This window comes from Haliotis rubra, unplaced genomic scaffold (assembly GCF_003918875.1).
Source record: "Haliotis rubra isolate DU_JTF1 unplaced genomic scaffold, ASM391887v1 Scf15, whole genome shotgun sequence".
Lineage (NCBI taxonomy): Eukaryota > Metazoa > Mollusca > Gastropoda > Lepetellida > Haliotidae > Haliotis > Haliotis rubra.
The window spans coordinates 725,243-747,095 of NW_025765447.1; the positions used below are offsets into that span (position 1 = coordinate 725,243).

Genomic DNA, 21,853 nt, shown 5'->3' on the forward strand with positions numbered 1-21,853 from the left:
CACACACACAAACTCACAGACACACGATCACACCTCCCAGGCTGTGGACTAATAGTTAGTCTCAGGAAACATATAGTTCTGATAATAACAAACAGTCCATGAGTCATAGTATAGTATGAACCTGGGAAAATTCTTTCTTCATCTCTCACGTTCCAATAAAGGCTGGGCTCTCACATTCCAATAAAGGCTGGGTTAAAAATATGCTTCAGGTACCATGAGACAGACTACAAAGACTGTCTCTGTTCTGGAAAGTGTTGTTTATATCAAAGACAAACTGACACATACATGTTTTGTTAATTTATTTAGATGCATTTTGTGCCATGTTATCCGTGTTGTATTATATACAACAGTTCCAACTTCTACCTAGTGTGCCTACAGAGCCCGGTGGCAAGTTCTAACTAGGAATCCAGCATACAAATATGTCAGACAGTATTAATGCATTTTCACACCCAGGAATATTAACTTTGTACCCTAAAAGTATGTCAAGATACAATAATACATTTATTACTTTATGATTAAACAACTAATTATTTCATTTCCATATTCTTCATTCTTCCATGGTCACATCTTGCATCTTACAAATATTTCATAGACATCGCAGTTATCAAATCTTTACCAACCTATCCCCCAGTTCTCTGATGCACATGTTTGAACATACACACATCTAAAATATATATATTAAATTCTACTTACACACCCATCAAAACTATAAAAAAAATTAAATGATACCCAATAAATTCAATTAGATTACAGTTTCTGGACATAGATAAATATGTTTAAAACAGACCTAAAAATACAATCACGACATTGAAATTCCACCCTAAAACAGCACCAATCCTACACCCACTGGCAAAGCTAGGTTGTAGCCCCGCCCATGTGGTTGTTGCGTGACCTGTAGGAGTGCGGCAACGTGTAGACAGAGAAGGTGAAGGCCGGGGTGAAGGACAGCGTCGAGATGCTACGATCAACCTGGGGGCGGTTGAGCTTCCGCTTGTGCAGAAAACTCCCAGTGACGAAGTTGCTGGTGAAGAAGTTGGTCATTCGATGTGTTCGGTGAGACGGTGACGTCTTCCGATGCTGAAGAAATATAAAGGAAAACGGCTTTTTTACTATTGTGTGATGTTTCAAAACAATGATACCATTTTGAGAGAGATGGCTCTGCTCTTGGTTAGCATTATGGTTGGATATTGTTCAGCAGTACAACAATCATCATCATCATCACCGTCATCATCATCATCATCATCATCATCATCATCCCATGTATAATGCATAATGCCCCAGGTTCCAATTCCCCCCGTAAATGCAGGGCGGTAGGGTAGCCAATAAAGCGTCTACTCGTCAACCCGTGACGGTCCGGGTTAGAATGTGCCTTCAACCTCGCTGGCTTGGTGGACACATGTCATCGTATCCCCATTGCGCAGATCGATGCTCATGCTGTTGATCACTGGATTGTCTGGTCCAGACTTGATTATTTACAGACCGCCGCCATATAGCTGGAATATTGCTGAATGCGGCGTAAAACTAAACTTACTCACTCACTCTTATACTCGTCACTTTGAAGACCCTGGTTCGAATCCCCACATGGGCACAATGTGTGAAGCCTATTTCTGGTGTCCCCCATCGTGATATTGCCCGACTATTGCTAAAATAAAACTCAATCTCTCACTCACTCACTCCTAGTGAACGCACATTATTATGTTGCTGCTTTATGCGGGGCGACTCAGCGACCTTTACCGCATTACGCATTGCGGTACCATAGACAACAGGGAACCCATGGGAATATAATCACAGGTCCCAAGCAACATTTGCTGGTTGTAAAGAGCGCCTAAATGGATGTGGTCAACAGCCTCAGTTACTGGCTCAGTAAAAGCGGATTGACAGACTCGATTATTTACAGAACCCCTGAATTGTGCATCGACAAACGACCGTGAAGATCCAGGTTAGAATTGGTCTTCGGCAACCCGTGATTGTCGTTAAAGGCGACTAACGGGATCGGGTGGTCAGGCTCACTGACTTGGTTGACGCATGTCATCGTATGCCAAATACGCAGATCGATGCTCATGATGTTGATCACTGGATTTGTCTGATCCAGACTTGATTTTATATTTACAGACCGTCACATATAACAAGAATATTGTTGCGTTACATCAAAGCAACAAACAGCATCGTCCAACAAACAAAACGTAATTAGACTTCAAGGCAGCCTAGAAGGTCATACAAGCTGGTCCCAGACACAAAGGTCCAAACACGTGTCCAAGCCAACAGATTCACAACACTTACTGTTCTCTGGAGGTCAGATTCACTGTCTGGCAGTGTTGCGAGAAGGTCCTTTAGGGTGAAGGTTGGGTTCTCCTCTGTGTCGTTCTCCCTATCTGTCACTTGACCTGACGAATCTGTAATACCACACAATCATCATCAGGGATGAGGTGGAGCACATGGTCTGAATTATTTCAGGTACAATTTGGAAGGTTCATTTTGTTATAATTAGTATTTAACCCCGATATGGTATATCTGTATAGATTTGAAAAACTTCCACATGAGATATTGTTAACAGTTAAAAATGCATTCCCAACATCGTAAAAATGTATACAAAACATGATGATTGCCTCATATCGTCGAGAGTAGTCCGGATTATGGAGAAAACCGGTTTCCAAAGAGTCTGGATTTGACAGATTCCACTGTTTTAAATCACGAACGGATGACAAGATAACTGAATCTAGAAGCAACTATTCCAAAACGTACATCTATCCGCAGGCTTCTTTTGCGCGGATCCAAGTTTCTTCTGACCTTGGACGACCGTACAGAACTTCTCCACACAGGAAGCTTTGGTATGCCTAGGGATAGCTGACTTGAGCTTGCTCTTGGTAACCTGTGGACGGGAGACCGGACTCTGTCTGGGTGAGGACAACACATACTTCTCGGCCGACAGTTTCAGATCCTTGTTGCTGGGAAAGGAAGATGAGTGAGTGAGTGAAAAATATGTAATAGTTCACAAGTATATCATGCTTTAAGTAAGAACCCCTGAAATGGAACGAGTCTCACAGTGCTACATGCTTAAGTTACCAACCAAGGATTTACTTGTCGAGGATATATAATTGCAACATGCGGCATATCTAGACCCATCTTAACACCCTCACTCACTTGACACTTTTTTCGTTTACTTAGATATAGGCTCGCGGTGGTTGAAGCGCTAAGATAGCTGAGCACTTTGAAATTGGACTGTCCGCTATGCTTGTCCTAAGGGACGACAGCCAGAATGGATGCTGAGGATATCATTTGTCGAGGACTCTTTTTTCACAGGTTGCCGTGATACTGGACTCCTATTTATCGACAGTCTCACTCTCGTGACATTTACATTGCAATGTTAATTTTTCAGTAAAAACGATTTTTTTTCATTCACGAAAAATTCCAAGCAGCTGCTCCTGAAACACTAATTATTTATGATGGGCCTCAAGAAAACATCTGAGCAGGTTCAGGCGTCTCAATGAAACCGGAAGTACCTGTTCTGCTGTAGTATGCCCCTCTTTATCCAGCCAAGCCGCCGCTGCATCTTGCTGAGACAGGATGTGTTACTGGGGATATGTGACATCCTGTCCGCGCTGCGGGCCAATTCCTCCCTCTGGGTCTTCAGGAGGGGGAGTCGACCTCCTGCGCGAGGCAGAGCCTGCATGGGATCCATCTTGCTCATCTCTGGAAACAAGCTGATGTTAATCAGGGGGGCAAACAACGTATGTTCTTCACAGATAAGAAGTAGCCTGTTGCCATTTTAAACGGGACATTTGTCCAACGCTGAGTGACTTTTGTAATCAGAAATAAATGTGTTTAAATTGGGGGAGGAGGTAGCCCAGGGGTTAAAGCGTTGGCTGCTCGAGCCCAAATGCCCGGGTTCCATTCCCTAAATGGATACTTAATAGGAAGTCCAGTCATGTTGTTTGTGCCATGATACAGTTTCAAAAGTATAAAACCAGGAATCGAATATACGATTATGTCACTCTTTGTGTTTCTTTACTGCTGTCCAATTTACATATAATACGAAATTAATAGTTGAGACTAAAGTATCAACCCGTTGTGCACTAAGCAACATCCCAGCCATGTCACGGCTCTGTCTGGACAAAACAACCCAGTGATTGATATCATGAGCAACGATCAAACCATCGGGGTACGACACCACATCAAGCTATATAACGGCGGTCTGTAAATAATCAAGTCTGGACCACACAAGCCAGTGATTTATACAATGAGAATCTATCTACGCAATAGGGAACCGATGACATGTGTCAGCTAAGTCAGCGAGCCTGACCACCCGATCCCATTAGTCGCCTTTTATGGCATGCATGGGTTGCTGAAGACCAATTCTAACCTGGATCTTCATGGATTAAGTTGCCTTAGATAGGTTGCTGCAAACGCGGGGAATCGTATATGCAGTGGCACGTAACCGATGGGGCAGTAACAGCTACACCAGAGCTCATTTCAGACAAAGATAACAAAGATAAATACAGTAGAACATTCCTAAGCTAACGTAATTCTTATACCTTTTTCCAAAGTCGGTCCTCTGAGACTGAGGGACAGCAGACTCTTCTGTGTGCGAGGGTAGTTTTTGGACGGGATGGACGCTACCCTGCTTCGTGCCCTGGCCTGCTCGATGATAGGTTCCGGGCGTCTGTATTCCATCTCTGGACTACTAGGTTCCTTGGTGGGAGACGGACTCATGTCGTCCATGTCCAAAAAGGTTACGGGTGTGGGGATGATGAAACTCTCCCTTAAACGGGGCTCTAGTCCATGGGATCCACTGGACCGAGAGGTCAAGCTGCTCTTGCTGGAATCGGAACATGCTTCCGTACTGTCCGGAAATTGGGTCTCATCTGCTGACGTCGAGTCGGACTGGTCAACAACAGGATCAACCCGAATCTGGACTTTTGTGTCCAATACTTCCTGAGGGTGGGTGTCATCTGTGGATTTCTGTGCAGCTTTTCTCTCCCGGAACCTAGCCCCATCCCTTCTGTAGTGCTTTCCTTTCTTCAACTCTCTGCCATTCGTCTCTTCCTCTGGAACCGCCGTGCTCTCGTTTGAGGTGCTAGTGGACGTCTTGCTATCGTAGGTGTGGACTTTCACAGCAACTCTTTTCCGTTTCTTTGGTTTCCGCCTCTTCCATCTGTTGTAACGCTTGTCCACGATAGGTGCATAGCAGAAGTATTTACCCAAAGGCTTCGGGAGTTCTGAAGCATAGACATGACAGCTTTGGAATACATTTTTACATCAATATTGACAACCTGGGTCTAGATTTTCGAAGCTCTCTTAGCGCTGAGATAGTCGTAAGTGCCATACATTAACATTAACTTACGACTATCTTAGCGCTAAGAGAGCTTCGAAAATCTATGCCCAGGACTGGGAAATTCAACTAATGTATCAGGATTTCATAGGAACACCGACACTTTGCTCGTTTCGAACAGCTGAGTATGCTGTATATTTCGGATGTTTCTTCAGAACTACTTTTCGTCTTCTATTTACAGGTGATGTATGAGCAGACTTTGTATGTCATGGATGAAGCCACTGTATGAATGTATTATCATTGGTAGGTATGACAATTACAATCTTGTTTCAACAGCTACAGTAAACATACGGTTATATCGAACTCAAATGGACCACTAAAGTACTGTCGGAAATAGAAAAAAATTGTTTTTTCGCATTGATATCTACAATTTATGTAGTTAATATGTGTAAGTGTGAAATGTCTGTTAAACTAAGTTCGGCCTAACTACAGTCTCAGTGGTAGGGAGGTAGGAAACGTAGAAAAAGGACTTTACTGAGGAGAGATTAGTGCATAAATGAGAGATGCGGTGATTTCCTAAGTCCAAGGCGACTTATTTGGAACAGGCCATGGCTTTATGCAAATTAGTGTGCAATGATATTATATTACAAAGGACAATTTTTAAATGTCTACTTTGAAACTAAACTTAGCTTCATTATAAACGATAGCTGACGTAAAAAATAATAACTTTAAAACTGAAACTATGAAGGATTTAGCTGCCATGGAGTCTCACTATCACTGTAAAAAAAACAGGTAGGAGGGGTCGTCTCAAAAGCAAAACCATGACAGGTGTCGCAGACGGTGGTTGGGGTCGGGCTGGGGATAGAGATATAAGCTGAGATACGATAATCCTTTAGGGGAATTAAATTGGGAAGCAAACAGCATGTCATAACAATTTACAAATAATATCCAGTCCTGTCGATCTTCGGGTGGTCATGCCACCTTTATATTTTGAGACATTTAATACGATGACTGATTTAAGCTTTCCCAAGGGTATCATACCCTTTTACGTATCTCAACATAAACGTTATGATCAATAGATGAGATATATTCAACACACATGAAAAAGCATTAAATATCTTTGAGATGACCCCTTGTGCATGTAGGCAGTACGTGCATTTCATGCCAGTTGAGTCGACGGTCCGTCGTCATACCTGACTGAGCGACCTAATTGCCATCTATAGTCTGATCTATTGTTTTGATCAGCTATTCGTAAGTTTTGCCCGATTTTACGAGTAAACATGCTTTTCTGGATATACTATTACCCATTCCACTGAATACCCAGTTAGGCCGATGTGGGTTATTTTGCTATATCCTATTGTAAATTTTTCAATTTCAGGGATACAGAGTAACAGCCTAAAAACAATTTTTTTTCGATTTCCGACAGTACTTTAGTTTTATTTTGTTTTGTGACCGCAAAATATACAGCAATTGGTCCGAAAAACAAACAATTTCGTCTGTCATTTTACTATAATTTTACTATGATCGTAATAAACGCCAGTTACTTTGTCTTTCAGCGAGAATAGTTTCAAGCAGCTTTTAGCAGTATTCAAACAATATCACGGCAGCCGACACCAGAAATGGACTTAACATCATGCCCGCGAACCCGCGTCTTCGGCGTGACGAGCGAACACTCTAACTCCCTGTCACACACACGCACACGAACACACACGCACATATACATACCGGGATATGGCTGTTCAGTATATCTGCTGTCCATTTCTTGGCGCATTTTCAGGAGAAACTGGGAATGAGGATTTTGCAACATCTTATCATGGTCCTCGTCTTCCTCCTCCCCATCATCGTCTTCCTCCTCTTCCTCTTCATTGTACAGCTCAGGCTGTAGCTCTTGATGAAGATCTGATAATCCCAACATCAGGTTGTTATCCAGATACCTCGCACCTGCTCCAGGCGGTTCATCATCAAATGTGTTCTTCATCCCGCTGACACTATGCTGCCAATGGTGATGAGGAAGAAAACCTTCTTCCTCGAAATTTAATTGAGAGTTAATGGGACTTGCGTAAAGATTCCTTTGTCCTTGTGGTGACTTCTTTCGTCTCCCCTGTAGAGTCGGGCATCTTTCTACTGCAGACGTGTTACAGTCGATCTGGCTAAATGTCCCTCGTTTCAGTGGTAGACCATTCCAGTTACTTCCAGATGGTTCAAAGCATTCGGCAACAGAAGCATCATAGAAGTCGCACGGGGATGACTTTTGATACCCCTCACTGACAACAGAGGATCTACTAAAGCACCAAGAAGGCGTTCTGCTGGCCAGACTGAAGCATCTCTGATCCTGGTCGGGGTAATCCTCCTCCTGGCCAAGCATCTCCTCCCAACACAAGCTATGGTTCCAGTGACTCTCCTGCGTAGGTTTTAAGGAATAATCCACACGAACTGCGTGCATCTCATCAGATTCCTCTTGATAATTCCCCTCATCAGTATTAGCCTCCTCATGCAGCTCCAGATAGACATCCTCTGGGGTTTCACAATGTATCCTCATTGTGGTCTCAAAGTCTGATGATCTTCCTCTGGATAGTCCTTCTCTAGAGTACACAGACAGCCTGGAGGTCTTGTCGCATTGGGATGCCATAGATGTGGTTTCACGGACCCCATTCTCAGACACGCGGCTGTTCTGTCTTGACATCAAGTCGTCCTTGACATCAGCACTGTGACACCACACGTCACCGTACGTCATGACGTTCGCTCCAAGGTGTGTATCTGTTAACATGTAGGAAGTGTTACTGTCTGACTATTACCAATAATCAAAATATTTACACAAGCACACTCCTTTTTATTAAAAAAATGGAAAATGGAAAAAAATACTTTTCTCGACTTTAATGTCTCCAATATAGAATTAAAATTTAAGTGATTAGGCAATCATTGTCTGACACGACGTTTCGGAGTACATGTATATTCTTACTCCTTCATCAGGTGAATGGAGTAAGCATATACTCCGAAACGTTGTGTCCATCACAATAAAAAAGTTGACATCCATTAAATTATTGCCTTTATGTGTATCGCTTCTAAATGCCATTCAAAGACTCTATAGGAGTATGCTTGTTTAAATATTTTGAATAATGATAATAGTTGACATCCATACAAATTCTTGCCTTTAAGCATTCACCTTTCGAAAAAAATAATTTTCACGACTCTAATGTAATGATAATTTAAGTGATTAGGCAATCATTTTCTGTCCGATCATTATCATTATTCAATATATTTACGCAGTCATAAGCCTTTTTCATGAAAAAACATCCGGAAAGCCTTGGGGGGAGATAACTTGCTGTCCCCATTATGTAAATATACTTCAAATGATTGGGGATTTATTATTTAGTGAAGAGAAATTGACCAAATATAATTGGGTAGTCATATGGGGTTATGTGAATTACTACAATTCCTTGATTTCCCTTACCCGATTTATATGGCCTAAAAGGGGTTGGTTGATCCTTCCCATCCATCATAGATTGGCACGACCCCTTTCCGCAGAAACCCTCCAGGTCTTCCCTGGTCAGCTGACCGTTGATGATTGAGATGCACCTGCTGTTGTCGCCTCTCCATGGCCCGGACACGGTGTCGGGTGTCTGTGTCATGGGGCGGGTGTCTGGTGTCTTTACCTGGACATCCGGCTCGGGCTCCAGATACTGATTGCTCCAATACCGTGGGAACAACGCCAAGGAAAGGTCGCCTGGTGAACGACAAGACAACGTCAAGGTCTCTATCCATTGTAGGATACAAATTAACTCAAATTCAATACACTCGATACAATCACAGCAGGATATATTTTGCGCTCGTCATGAACTACGATTACATTAAACACAACTGAAATTAATTATATAGTAATTGACGAAATAGCACCTTGCCTCCGAACATCAGTTATTATCAATGAAGAGTTAAAAAAGAGGGGATTTAATGTGCATCCTTGCATAAGACCACGAAAAGAGATTATATGGGTTGAAATATTGAGCTTCGATAATTTCTGCTGCTAAAGTTCAATGAGATAATTGCTAACATTTGGCCGTGAACTGTATTCGAATGTAGGACAGACCTTCCAAAAATCCCAAATATACAGGTTCGTTCCACAAACATACAGTAACACGTTCGTGAACATTTATCTGAAAATAAAACTTTCTAAACGAGGTAGCCAGGTCTCGATATTTATTTGCAGCTCTTGTGGACTGTAGAGAGTAGTTACAATGTCTGGTCCTTCATCCTAGATGTTACCTTTGGAGTATCGGTTATCACTGGGTAGCTTCCTTGTCTTTCGGAGTCGGGATGAGATAAGTATCGACTTCAGCCACTGATGGTTGTCGTGGACCGACATCCGGTGCTCGCATCGGAAACAGTCGAAAGATGTGTGCACTACTCGCCCTGGCTTGTAATCCTGAATAACAGATCCAACGGATCACTTGTACTTTCAGGTGTTCCCTTATTCGTGTCCATAAGTATATAATGCACCTGGATCCCGATCCACAAATCATTCGCAAAATTACGACTTGTCGTAACTCTATAGTTTACCATAGGCTTACGAATTTCGCTTAGTGGGTCGGGACCCAGGTCTATTATATAACGTTCATCGTGACAAGAACGTGCGTTGTTCCCCCAACTCCGTATTGCCCCATCCTTGAAATATCGAATTGTCGTCCCTTATAGTTTTCCATAAACCAGTCACATATTCGGAAAGTTAACAATCCCTACCTTGCCACTTGTACAGGGAGGTTCGGTAGGGAAGGGCAAGCCCAAACCTCCCACATTCAAGGGATTGACTGGCAGGGGTGTAAGGCTGTAGCGCCGGGATGATTTCCCGATGCGACTCTGCTGCACGGCGGACCTAGTCTTTGAGGGCAGGTGCAATTCAGGAAGGCGGACCTGCGACGGAAAGTGTCATAAAGGCGGATGAAGTACACAACTAAAACTCTGAAACTGTCTAGATGGTTTGTTTGTTTGCTTGTTGTTTAACGTCAGCAATATTCCAGCTATATGGGGGCGGTCTGTAAATAATCGAGCATGGACCAGACAATCCATTTGTCAACATAATGAGCATCGATCTACATTTGGATACGATGACACGTGTCAACCAACTCAGCGAGCCTGACCACCCGATCCCGTTAGTCGCCTCTTTCGACAGGAATGGATTACTAAAGACCAATTCTAACCCGGATCTTCACAGGTTCTAGACGGCATAGTGACAGTATGCCGTGAAGCAAGAAAACCAATGATGACGATTGCAGGACATACCAGGTTCGAACCTGAAAGTCCGGTTTTTAACGAATGCTATCAGACAGCTGTTTTAACCAAAGATCACGCAATGAGAAGTGTTTTACTCACGTTATGACAGTCGGTGACGTTGCTGTCGCTGGTGGCGGGGTTCCTGCCGGTGACGCTGAGGGAGTGCATTGGGTCATCTCCCTCAAATTCACTTTCAGTAACTGACCCCCAGTCACAGGACTCCGAATTGTCACGGGATATAATCATCGGGACCTAAAGTTTGTTATCATTCCATCTTTAATAGTGTAACCAGTAATGCGTGTATTGTAGGAGAAGAGAGCACAGGGTCTGTGAGACATTGCCACGTTATCGAAACAGAAACATCGACAGAATACAACGTTCTCTTCACATTTTTCAAAATTCTAAAGATGTATTTAAAAAGAGTTGAAATATTTCGAGAGGCACAGTTTACAGCCTCTATTGAAACATATGTGGGGAAGTGGTAAGTGTGCCCCTCAGATAGAAATAAAAAGTTTTGTTATAATTTATTGTTATTGTGAAAATAACTAATAATACGTATTGACTCATGAATAAATGACATGCTGGATGACATTTTCCTTTACCACTTCCGGCAAGATACTTATTTGACAAACGATATTCGGCGCCTTATTACGTGAGCAATTCACGCTTATGTTTAACGAACAAGTCTTCTCAAAGATGCATCGATTAGAAACGATGTTTTATTCGAAATATGCTCTGCACCACTAATAATGTCTACCCCCACCTTTGACTGACCACGTCTCATGACTTATCAACCAAAGTAAAGGGAGTAAAGGATTTTGTTGTTTTATATTCCCGCAAAACCGATTTCAGGATCACTAGATGGAGTAATGTCCCTTATAATATGCAGTATCCGCCCTGGAATTCACTCTATACCAATCGCTGGAAAAAAATGCTTATTGAAGTGAAATGTATCTATTATAATAGACTTTTACTTACCTCCTCCAGCCGTACTGTTGGCAAGGGGGCCCGGGGAGTACTTTGCTGACGGAGACACTGAGGGCGCGAGCGCAACTTCCCCTGGAGGACGCTGGTGCCTTGGAGGTTGGTGGATGGGCTCAAGGGGGTTTCCCGACCCTCGGGGTAACACAGACTCGGCTTTCGAATCGTGAATCCCTTCCGAAAAAGTTTAGATGGATGTGAATATGTATACCTCCACACATGTATATATTGTATATGCTTAATTTCTAGTTACATGGTATTAAATGGTAACAGTAGAAAACGTTGTCGTCATCGTGGTGTACGTAGTAGTTGCTACCGGGTATTGAATAGTAGCAGTAGAAATCATAATAGTAGCTAATAGTAGCATTGATATACGTACAAAAGATGTAAGGATACACAAAAATATGAAACTCTCACTAGAATCTAAACAATATGAACAAGTTAGTAAGTGAGTGAGTAAGTATGGTTTTACGCCGCTTTTAGCAATATTCCAGCAATATCACGGCGGGGGACACCAGAAATGGGCTTCACACATTGTACCCATGTGGGGATATGAACAAGTAATACAAGGAAAATCTTATGGATAACAACTTCTTTATATATTTTTCACAACGTTTCTGTGCCTTTGAAGAATTTCAATATGAACAAGTGAGTGTGTGTACAGCATAGAGTATCAATTATATTTAGCTGAGCATATATAGAAATAATGGCCATGACCTTTTCGGGGGATATATTTGCATTATTTGGTCGCCTTTATTTTTTAGAGATAAAGTTTTTCTAATGAATGGATTATTGCCAGCTCTCGGATCACATTGAAAGACCCAGGCTCCATTACTTTCACTAGCCTAAAACGAGACTTTTCTGGGTTGTGATTCAGTATATTCGGTTAAGTTCACATTTGGGGTTTAAACATGTTTACGGTTTTGTTTAACAGCTGAACGTGTTTAGATATATATCTATATGTGGGAAAGACCAATCAAGAATCTAAATTGAGTTTTGGTTATAACACCCTACAAACAGTATTCTAACTACAGCTTTTGAGAAATAGGTCCAGATAGTGTTTTAGCTAATTTTACAATGAGAATTAGCATGTTTCTGTCAGACCATTCACATCTCTCTGTCGTTATTTCACGTATCCGTTATGGTTCCAAAACATATAGTGGCAGGAGCTATGTCATGTATATTTAGAACAATTGGAGTAATGTGAATCAGTATGATTTTACGCCGCCTTTAGCAATATTCCAGCAATATCTAGGCAGTGACCTTCACTCAGTGTTGGAGATAGATCCAGGACATTCTAGATAACGAATGAACCCATCAATCACCAAGAATTAGTCGAAATACCGTTTTCGATACATTTCAGTTTCGGATTCAAAGCAAAGACACAGTGAAATTTTACTGTATGTGTTGAAACTTATTTCCAGCCCAGTTCGCGTAATTGAATTTTTTTTAAATAACTACGGTAAATCATTTTTTTCTTTCTCTGCGTCACTTCATACCTTGGATACTCTGGTCCTGGCGTACACTGGGGTCCGGGAAGTCCCCACGCTCCGGGGGGGCGGGGCCTCCTCAATCACTGAGACAGGAGTGGGGCATGCTGCCCTCATGTTCTCGGTGAATGACTAGCGGTCATGGGGGAAACATTGTCAACTACCTGAAGTTTTCCGCTCAGGCAAACTCACAAACTCCTCCACCCATGTAGGGTAAAGGTATTCGGAGCTGATTGTGACGTCACTCGAGACTGTGACGTGTTTCCCATGTGCGATGACGTCAGAATTCATCGTGGACACTACTGAAGTCAGTTCATTTCTTCTTCGTGAAATTTCTTAGCACGAAGCAGTGTCTTTTTCCAATAAATTATGATAATATATTTTGGTATTGGTGTTTTCATATTGTTTTTAAAGGTCAAAGGTCAGTCGTATTACGCTTTGTGAATAAAATATAAAGTATTTGTTCACGTACAAAAGCCGTATTGGCCCGGTAAAATCCGTATTGGGCCACGAAAATCCCGTATTCGACCGCTTTAAAGTCTCGTATTGAGCCGCTAAGCACATATTGAATCTCCGATGGTTCTCATATATAATGCAGGTATATTTGAGTTTAATTTATTACGTATAACTATTGATAAAACCTACTCTCATTTTTCAATCCGAGGTGTGTCTTTCCCCACAACTGAGACAATAATCTTCTTTTTAAAGAATCAAAACTACTTACTAATCTTCTTTTTGATATAATATACAGTCCGTTTGGCTCAAAAGCGGACCGATGAATTGCAATCTAACTCGAAACCTAATAAACATAAAATACTCAATGAAACGCTGATCATAATCAAAACATCATACCCACTCTGTGAGGTTTTTGCAGAATTTTTGTCCTAAAAATAAAAAAGTTGTTTAACAATCTATCATTAAAATATTGACACAGTTCACTATTTGTTACGAGGGAGGAGTGCAGAGAAAGGGACAGCCAGGTGTTCGAGAACGGATGGAGACGGCACAGCACAGGTTAATGAATAAATGACTTTGTCTGTGAGCGTGCTTCTCGAACACCTGGCTGTCCCTTTCTCTGCACTCCTCCCTCGTAACAAACGCTGAACTGTGTCAATATTTTAATGCTATTTTGTTAAACAACTTTTTTATTTTTAGGACAAAAATTCTGCAAAAACCTCACAGAGTGGGTATGATGTTTTGATTATGATCAGTGTTTCATTGAGTATGTTATGTTTATTAGGTTTCGAGTTAGATTGCAATTCATCGGTCCGCTTTTGAGCCAAACGGACTGTAGATATTGCGTACATCTCGATAATATGTGACCATTCTTATCGTTTCAGCTGACAGGTAAAAAATTGTGAAAGATTAAAAAAAATGTATAGCTTTCAGCACCATATCTGTTTCCTGTATTGTGTTACTGGGTAGCTTGCGCTGGTATACCTCAATCCATATTATCGCCCTATTTATATCGATAATATTTCACATTGCTATTTGGGTTAGGTATTTATTTGGTAAATATATCAAAATTTCGCTGTTATTCTATCTATTTTCTGTGGACGTGTCTTACTAGATATATTTCGGTTAAATATGATTTTTATATTGCATTGAAACAGGCTTAATTTATCACATACATCTGCAAATATATTTGTTTGAGTTGTGGTCTCGCCGTTTAAGATTTAGTCACAAATTGGTTGCAAGGTGTGAACGCCTGATCTTAGTCTAAGGATTTCAAATACCATACACCTAGTTGTGTTTGCGTTGTAAGGCAGAACTTGTCCCATTTATTACAAATTGTGCCTGTGTGCTATATTAGTAGAAGTGCTATAAAATCGGTAAGAAATTCAATTCAAGGGAGGCTACTCTCAGATAGCGTTGCTTTTCTTTCCCGGAAATCCAACAAGTCGAAGCAGAGCATCATGTTGCTAATGAAAACAATGATTAGCGTGAAGCTGACATAACCACGTATCAGAAGATTTTTGTGAGTCAGACTGATTGTTAATTGTCTCTGATTGTCTAGCTTGACAATTTGGTTGTCTTTATCCTGAAATTTTATGATGCGAATGAAAACATAACCTGTGTCACTGCGCTTTTCAAGGGAGATAATGGTATATGATTAAAATTGACATTATTTTGTTTTCATACCAAACTTCGTCAAACATTCTCATGCAAAAGTAACACCAAATAGCATGCATTCATATCTACAAGCATGGGAAACTGTCATTAATTTCGGCAAAATAGCATAGATGGATCAATAACAAATATTTTTGTACAATATATGTAGATCAACTGCTACGAATAATTTTTTGTGGGGTGGGGCAGAGACCATACACCGGTATATGGTCTCTGGGTGGGTTTTTGGCCCATCCAGGATTCATGCCCACACTGTCAGGGTGAAACCCTAATTGCAAGTGAACAAAGTCAGCTACCTAACTCACTACTTCTTAACAAAATGGAAGTCTGAGTGATATGCTGACAGCTTTTAGCCTGGGTCACATACTTTGTGTACCTATATGTGACAGCCAGAAGCTATTAATACACCATGACTACACTTTCTTAATGACATTGAGATAACATCATGATGAAGTACCAATGACTAGGTTTGGATATTGCCCTGATTCTCATATTGCGATATATTGCAATAATTTAAGAGATATTGCAATACATATTATACAATTATAGACTGGTGATGAGGTCAATACCTGTTTTTATAGCTAAAACACGTGGAATTATCATGAAACGGCCCCGCTATTATCAGAAATTTGTGGGCCCGCTGCAAATGATATTGGACCGCTCAACCTTAACGATCAGTTCTGTTTTCAAGTGACGTCATAGTGGGTGCGTGATGAAGGAGCAAGCATACACCCCGAAAAGGTTGTGTAATTCACAACAAGAAGTTGACATCCAAAAATCTTGCTTTTCTTATAGGATTGGTCCATTTGAGGCCACTGAATTCCTCCAAAACGTCACATATGAAACCATTCAAACCCACAAAACTTAAAAATCATTTGGTAGACTACTTGGCACTTTTGGTGCCACTTATAAAGATGCTTCCACTTGTAAAATGCTACATGAAACCAACATAAATGTAAGTGTAGAACACGTTTAGAACACATTTCGTTGTTATGGAAATCAATGGCACATAATTCAAAGGGAGCTAACTCTGTATGACCCAATATATTGCAGAATCTGAACCATATCGCGGTAATCATATCGTGAGATACTGTACTGGTATATAGCAGTTTACCGGTAATATTGCACAGCCCTACCAATGCACAAGTTGAAGCATTAAGATGTGAGTGCATCTAGAGAAACTGACTGGGATGAAAGTGATGCTTACAAACAAATGAACCCTTTATCCATTTAAGAAATAGTTTCCTCTACCCCCATGTTTAGTGTAATAAAGTACAGTTTGGCCCAGAACAATTATAGTTTAATTATTGACTTTTTAGAGGAAACTGAATTGTCAAAGTTTTTAATAAGTATGTTTTGTAAATGGATAAATAGGACAATCACCAACGGCTGAAAGTGATGATGTAAATTCAGCTTGGGTCCATGCAGGAGGCGAAAGTACCTTAAGACACTATTGTCCTTAGTATGGTGATCTGCCTTTAGTTGGTGGTGATCTATAGCCTGTTATATATTGTATTGTCTTCAATAAAAAAAATAGTTTTCGATTTATATGTTTTACATCTATATCTGTGATGTTTTAGATTTTTTGACAGTCCTTCGTTGACAGGTTTATTCTAAGTTTATGTATCATGAATGTTACAATTGTTTTACTAGTCATGTTATAGCTGAAATACTGATGATGTGACCGAGAGTCTTAACTCTCTCACTCACTCACAATATGTGTGCTATCTTGTTGCAGCTTGGTAAATATCATGGAGCAGTACACGATCCTAGGACGCATTGGAGAGGGAGCACATGGCATTGTACTGAAGGCAAAACACACAGAGGTTGGTGTGCATTGTGACTTACTAGGATAGCCTGATCAAACATGGATTAAACTGCGACTAATCTTTACTATTCCATGACTATTTTTCTTGTCATATGACTTGACATGTCAGCACTTTGCATACACTTGGTGTGCGTGAGCAAAGCAATCCAAACAGCATATCTGATTTCTGTATTATGAAAACGATATTGATTGGCCTGTTCCCAATGTAAATGATAAAGGTCGTGAAGTTGTATTGTTGTGTATATAGTCTGTTGTTTCTGAGTGCCATTATATCCCAACTCATGGAATGTTTACTGCACTCAGTAGTTTGATTAGCTGGGGGCAGTGGGGAAGCCCAGTGGTTAAAGCGTTTGCATGTCATGCGAAAGCCCGGGTTTGATTCCCCACATGGGTACAATGTGTGAAGCCCATTTCTTGTCTCTCATGCCATGATATTGCTGGAATATTGCTAAAAGCGGCGTAAAACTAAACTCACTAACTCAGTAGTCACTTGATAATGTTACCACACATAGCCCTGAAACATTATCACAAACAATAAACAAGATGACCATAAAAGGTTATTGTCTTGATAGACGTTGTGATCTGTGATCTTGCTTTGACAGAGTGGTGAGGTGGTTGCCTTGAAGAAAGTCCCTCTGCGGAATCTTGATGATGGAATTCCAAACACAGCACTGAGGTAAGTTTTCTGTTTCATATAATTTTGTCTTTATCACACACAGATATAGACAGCATGTCTCAGCTTTAATTTCATGTGAGCATTCAAGACTCATCACCTGCAACACAAGCAATGTAATTGTCAGGGAAGTCAGCCCAGTGTCCTCTTTCAGTCCCTATTTCAAAACTAAAGATATTCAGGTGAGCTACAAATACTCACTGCTAGTATATTTTCAAATAAACAGCCAGAAAGTAGTGACTTCAGTTTTCAGGATTTTTGACTGCATAAATATGTTTTGAGTTGTCCAACTATAAGTAAAGTTTGAAAGGTATCAAACATATATAAGATTTAAGACAATTACTAGGTGATTCTTTCTGTCAGAGACACCTTATTTTATTCAGACAATGTATAAATACCTGTAAGACAAATTTTCTCATCTGAACTGAATTTTTTTTGTTGGAGATTATTCGGATGTTTATTTTTATTGCTTCATGGTTTCAGAGAAATCAAGGCTCTACAAGAGATAGAAGATAATCCATATGTAAGTGATGTCTTGTTCAGTCAATATTCTGGGCAGCAGTTACGCCATCTCTGTAACCGGGCTCCTAGCTATATATGCTCTGCATCTGTGTGATAAAAACAATTATCTTACCCTCATGTGAAATACTGTAATTTCATTGGTCAATGATGCTTTAACAAGTTTTGGTGTCACCCCTCCAAGGAGGGTTACAACTGGAAAAAATATTACCCGCTGCCACGGTAACCGCCAAACTCTCCACCGAGAAGCTGGATAGCTAACAATTGTATGGCGTCATAATATGACACATGCGTGGAGTTCGAAAACCGAAAACTGTTTTTGAGTTCACTGTGTACACATGTATTATACCGACTTTCATTGCTCTATTTAAACTATTTTATACTTTGAATCGTTTGCACACTCAACTTAAACATAATTAACCCTTTTTGTAGCAGTTTTAAGCTTGTCGAATATGTTTCACTGATGTTTAAAATTCAGTCGAGAGGCAGACACCATTTTGTTTACATGTCATACAGTCAGAGTGAGTGAGTGAGTTTAGTTTTACGCCGCACTCAGCAATATCCCAGCTATATGGCGGCGGTCCATACAGTCAGAAGTGAGCGTAGCGATCTTCAAAATAAAATAAAATAATGTTTTTTACATTTAACATGGCGGTAAGATAAATATGTTGTAAAGTTCTCCCTCGGGTAATACGGTCTGATGTACGCCTCTTTGTAGCAGTGTTATCCCTCGGCTACCGGCTTGGGTGACACTGCTACAAAGAAGCATACATCAGTCCGTATTACCCTCGAGAGAAGCATACAACTTATAATATATTGTGTATCTATTTGGGAATACCCATTTAACGCCCAAGCAGAAATGAGCTGCCAGGTTGCCAGATCTATGGATGATGAAGTAGACAGTGATGATGTAGTTGATGAAGTAGACAATGTTGGAAATAATGATGTAGATGATTGTAGGGACAGTGATGTAGAAGATTGTATGAACAATTTGATGATGATGATGATGATGATGATGATATACTTCTTCCTCATCCCTCCAGACGGTGAAGCTGCGGGAGGTGTTTCCCCATGGGACGGTAATCGTGTTGGTGTTTGAGTACATGCTGTCCGATCTGTCCGAGGTGGTGCGGAACTCGGAAAAACCTCTCTCAGAAGCCCAGGTGAAGTCCTTCATGCTGATGTTGCTGAAAGGGGTGGCCTTCTGCCACGAAAACAACATCATGCATCGGGTAGGTTTATCAGCATCTGCAATAGGCTGTCATCTAATGGCTTGATGTTCATGCTGTTGAAGATGATGTAGGCCAGGGGTGGAAATAACTTTAAAATTGATAGTGTACTCCGGTACAGTGGCACATGTAAAGTCACTTGCCCTGACAATTTTTCCACTATACCGACCGTTTTCTTGCTGATTTTTTAAATAAACAACATAATTAACATTGGAAAGTCAACTGGACACCGGTACAGTGTGAAATACAAATTTGCTTGCCCGACAGACGAAAACACTAGACTCGGACGTCGGGCAATGGGTTATTTCCACCCCTGTAGGCCAAAGAATGTTCTCCAAAAAATTGTGTTCCACATATTGCTGAAGTTGGCATCCATAAATTTCACCCTAACGTGTATCACTTCAAAATGCCACTCAAAGACTGGTTGTTTTAGAACACCTCGAATATTTCTGCCTGAGGGAAGGCTAATCTTTATTTATGAAAATAGCATCAATACTTTTTTGGACATATTGACACAAAATACCTCAGTTGTTTGAAATACAGTATTGCCAAGAGCGGTATCTGGTTGTCCTTAGTTTGAATTTTGTCTTATTTTATTCCCACTAATTAGACTGCTACTACCAGGGAGTCGGATGACATCCACACTTCCATGTTGCTCACTGCTAATGTTGTGTGTCGTAAGAGGCGACTAACGGGATCGGGTGGTCAGGCTCCCTGGCTTGGTTGACACATGTCATCGGTTCCCACATGCGCACATCGATGCTCTTGCTGTTAATCACTGGATTGTCTGGTCCAGACTGGATTATTTACAGACTGCCGCCATGTAGCTGGAATAATGCTGAGTGCAGCGTAAAACTAAACTCACTCACTCCCAGATAATCCAGTGAGTGAGTGAGTGAGTTTAGTTTTACGCCATACTCAGCAATATTCCAGCTATATAGCAGCGGTCTGTAAAAAATGGAGTCTGGACCAGACAATCCAGTGATCAACAGCATGAGCATCGATCTGCGCAATTGGGAAGATAATCCAGTGATCAACAGCACGAGCATCTATCTATATAATTGGAATATGATGACAACTGTCAGTGAGTCTGACCACCCTATCCCAGTCTCTGATCAGACAATCCTGAGATTCACATCATTAGCCTCTATTCATGCCATTAGCCATAATGGCACACCATCAAACAAGTCACATAGATTAACCACTCTATCCAGTTCTAACCCACAATACAGACAGGAAACCTTTTCACAATGTCATTTCCTCATTCATAAACTAATAAAACTTTTGCCACAATGTCGTTCATTAGGCTCAGGGTTGATGTTTTGAACTGAACATGCCATTAGAGGAGATCGGATGAGTGGATGGGCACACATGGGTGACACACAGACACATAGCATAGTTATCTCCCTTTGAACGTGTTGTGTTTGTCATGATCATTTTAGCGTGAAGCACATTTGTGGTATAGAAATTTCATTTTTTTCAAAACTGAAAGAATATATGGGTATACATAAATATATTATCTCAGATATTAAATTATTGTTCCATATGCATCAACAATGTTGGCTATACACTCATTAGACTACCTGTGTTTCTGCACAGAATGAGTCATGCAATATTCAGACACTCTTTGACAATTCAGTAACTTATATAAATAAAACCAGTGTTTCTTAGCTGTGTAATATTGCTAAAAGCAGCATTTAAGACAACTCACTCACTCACTTAGTCACTCACTCACTCACTCAAAAGAATGGGATGAATAACAATCACTCACTCAAAGAATGGGATGAATATCAATATGTTTTTATCTATTTACACTTGATTGTTGGGGAGGATCAAATTGGAAATAGTTCTTTGAAACAAAGAAAATAACCAAAGTGGATTTCACTTTCACTATTACTTCATTAGGATGTAAATAACACATATCATGGATACTCCTGGGCATCTTGGAAATAAATAATATTACACTATGGAATATTACTAAACTATCTACTTATACTTCATGTACAAATGTGAACTACAGAAAAGGGAATTGATGAAATGAAAGTGAGGGTGAAATAACAGTAAATTGTGTGAAATTTGATTCTGGCACGAATATTGATATCAGGTGTGTGTGTTGGGCGACACATGTGGGTTCAGTAATATGTAAATTTAAGTGCTGAAAAGGCAAAACACGACAAAACCAAATGGCGGCCACAATGGCGTCCATTTTGTTGTTTTTTTCAAAACAAAATTATGTCAAATAATTTCTACATACTTAAGCAGTACACAGAAGTCAAAATGAAAGTGATCAGATTGATAGTAGTAAAACTATTAATGATAAACTTTGAGGTGTTGTCTGGCAGCAAACCAAATGTGACAAAAATGCTCGCAGACCCCCACCACATATAATGGCCTGTAAAAAAAAACCCTGATACCACAATCTGAGAGTGTTACAGGCCTTTTCATGAGCCCAAGACATCATACTAACTG

General features: G+C 40.6%; 2 protein-coding genes across 2 annotated transcripts in view; one reads left to right on the forward strand and one right to left on the reverse strand.

Annotated features, from left to right (window-relative positions):
* Positions 1 to 356: 356 nt before the first annotated feature.
* Positions 357 to 13,227, reverse strand: LOC124270137. The gene is made up of 12 exons (XM_046705159.1): positions 13,015 to 13,227; positions 11,513 to 11,689; positions 10,634 to 10,786; positions 10,004 to 10,174; positions 9,530 to 9,689; positions 8,721 to 8,993; positions 6,995 to 8,026; positions 4,533 to 5,216; positions 3,501 to 3,690; positions 2,743 to 2,945; positions 2,281 to 2,393; positions 357 to 1,077 (listed from the first exon to the last, which is right to left on the reverse strand). Exons 1-12 carry the CDS (start codon positions 13,120 to 13,122, stop codon positions 856 to 858), a joined length of 3,486 nt encoding a protein of 1,161 aa, XP_046561115.1. The 5' UTR covers positions 13,123 to 13,227; the 3' UTR covers positions 357 to 855.
* Positions 13,228 to 14,887: 1,660 nt separating this feature from the next.
* LOC124270139 (cyclin-dependent kinase 20-like) overlaps positions 14,888 to 21,853 on the forward strand; it is a 61,148-nt gene continuing 54,182 nt past the window's right edge. Inside the window, 5 exon segments of the mRNA XM_046705162.1 lie at positions 14,888 to 14,983; positions 16,874 to 16,961; positions 17,566 to 17,639; positions 18,120 to 18,159; positions 19,199 to 19,387. Of these exon segments, the coding sequence (XP_046561118.1) occupies positions 16,887 to 16,961; positions 17,566 to 17,639; positions 18,120 to 18,159; positions 19,199 to 19,387 (378 nt within the window). The 5' untranslated portion in view covers positions 14,888 to 14,983; positions 16,874 to 16,886.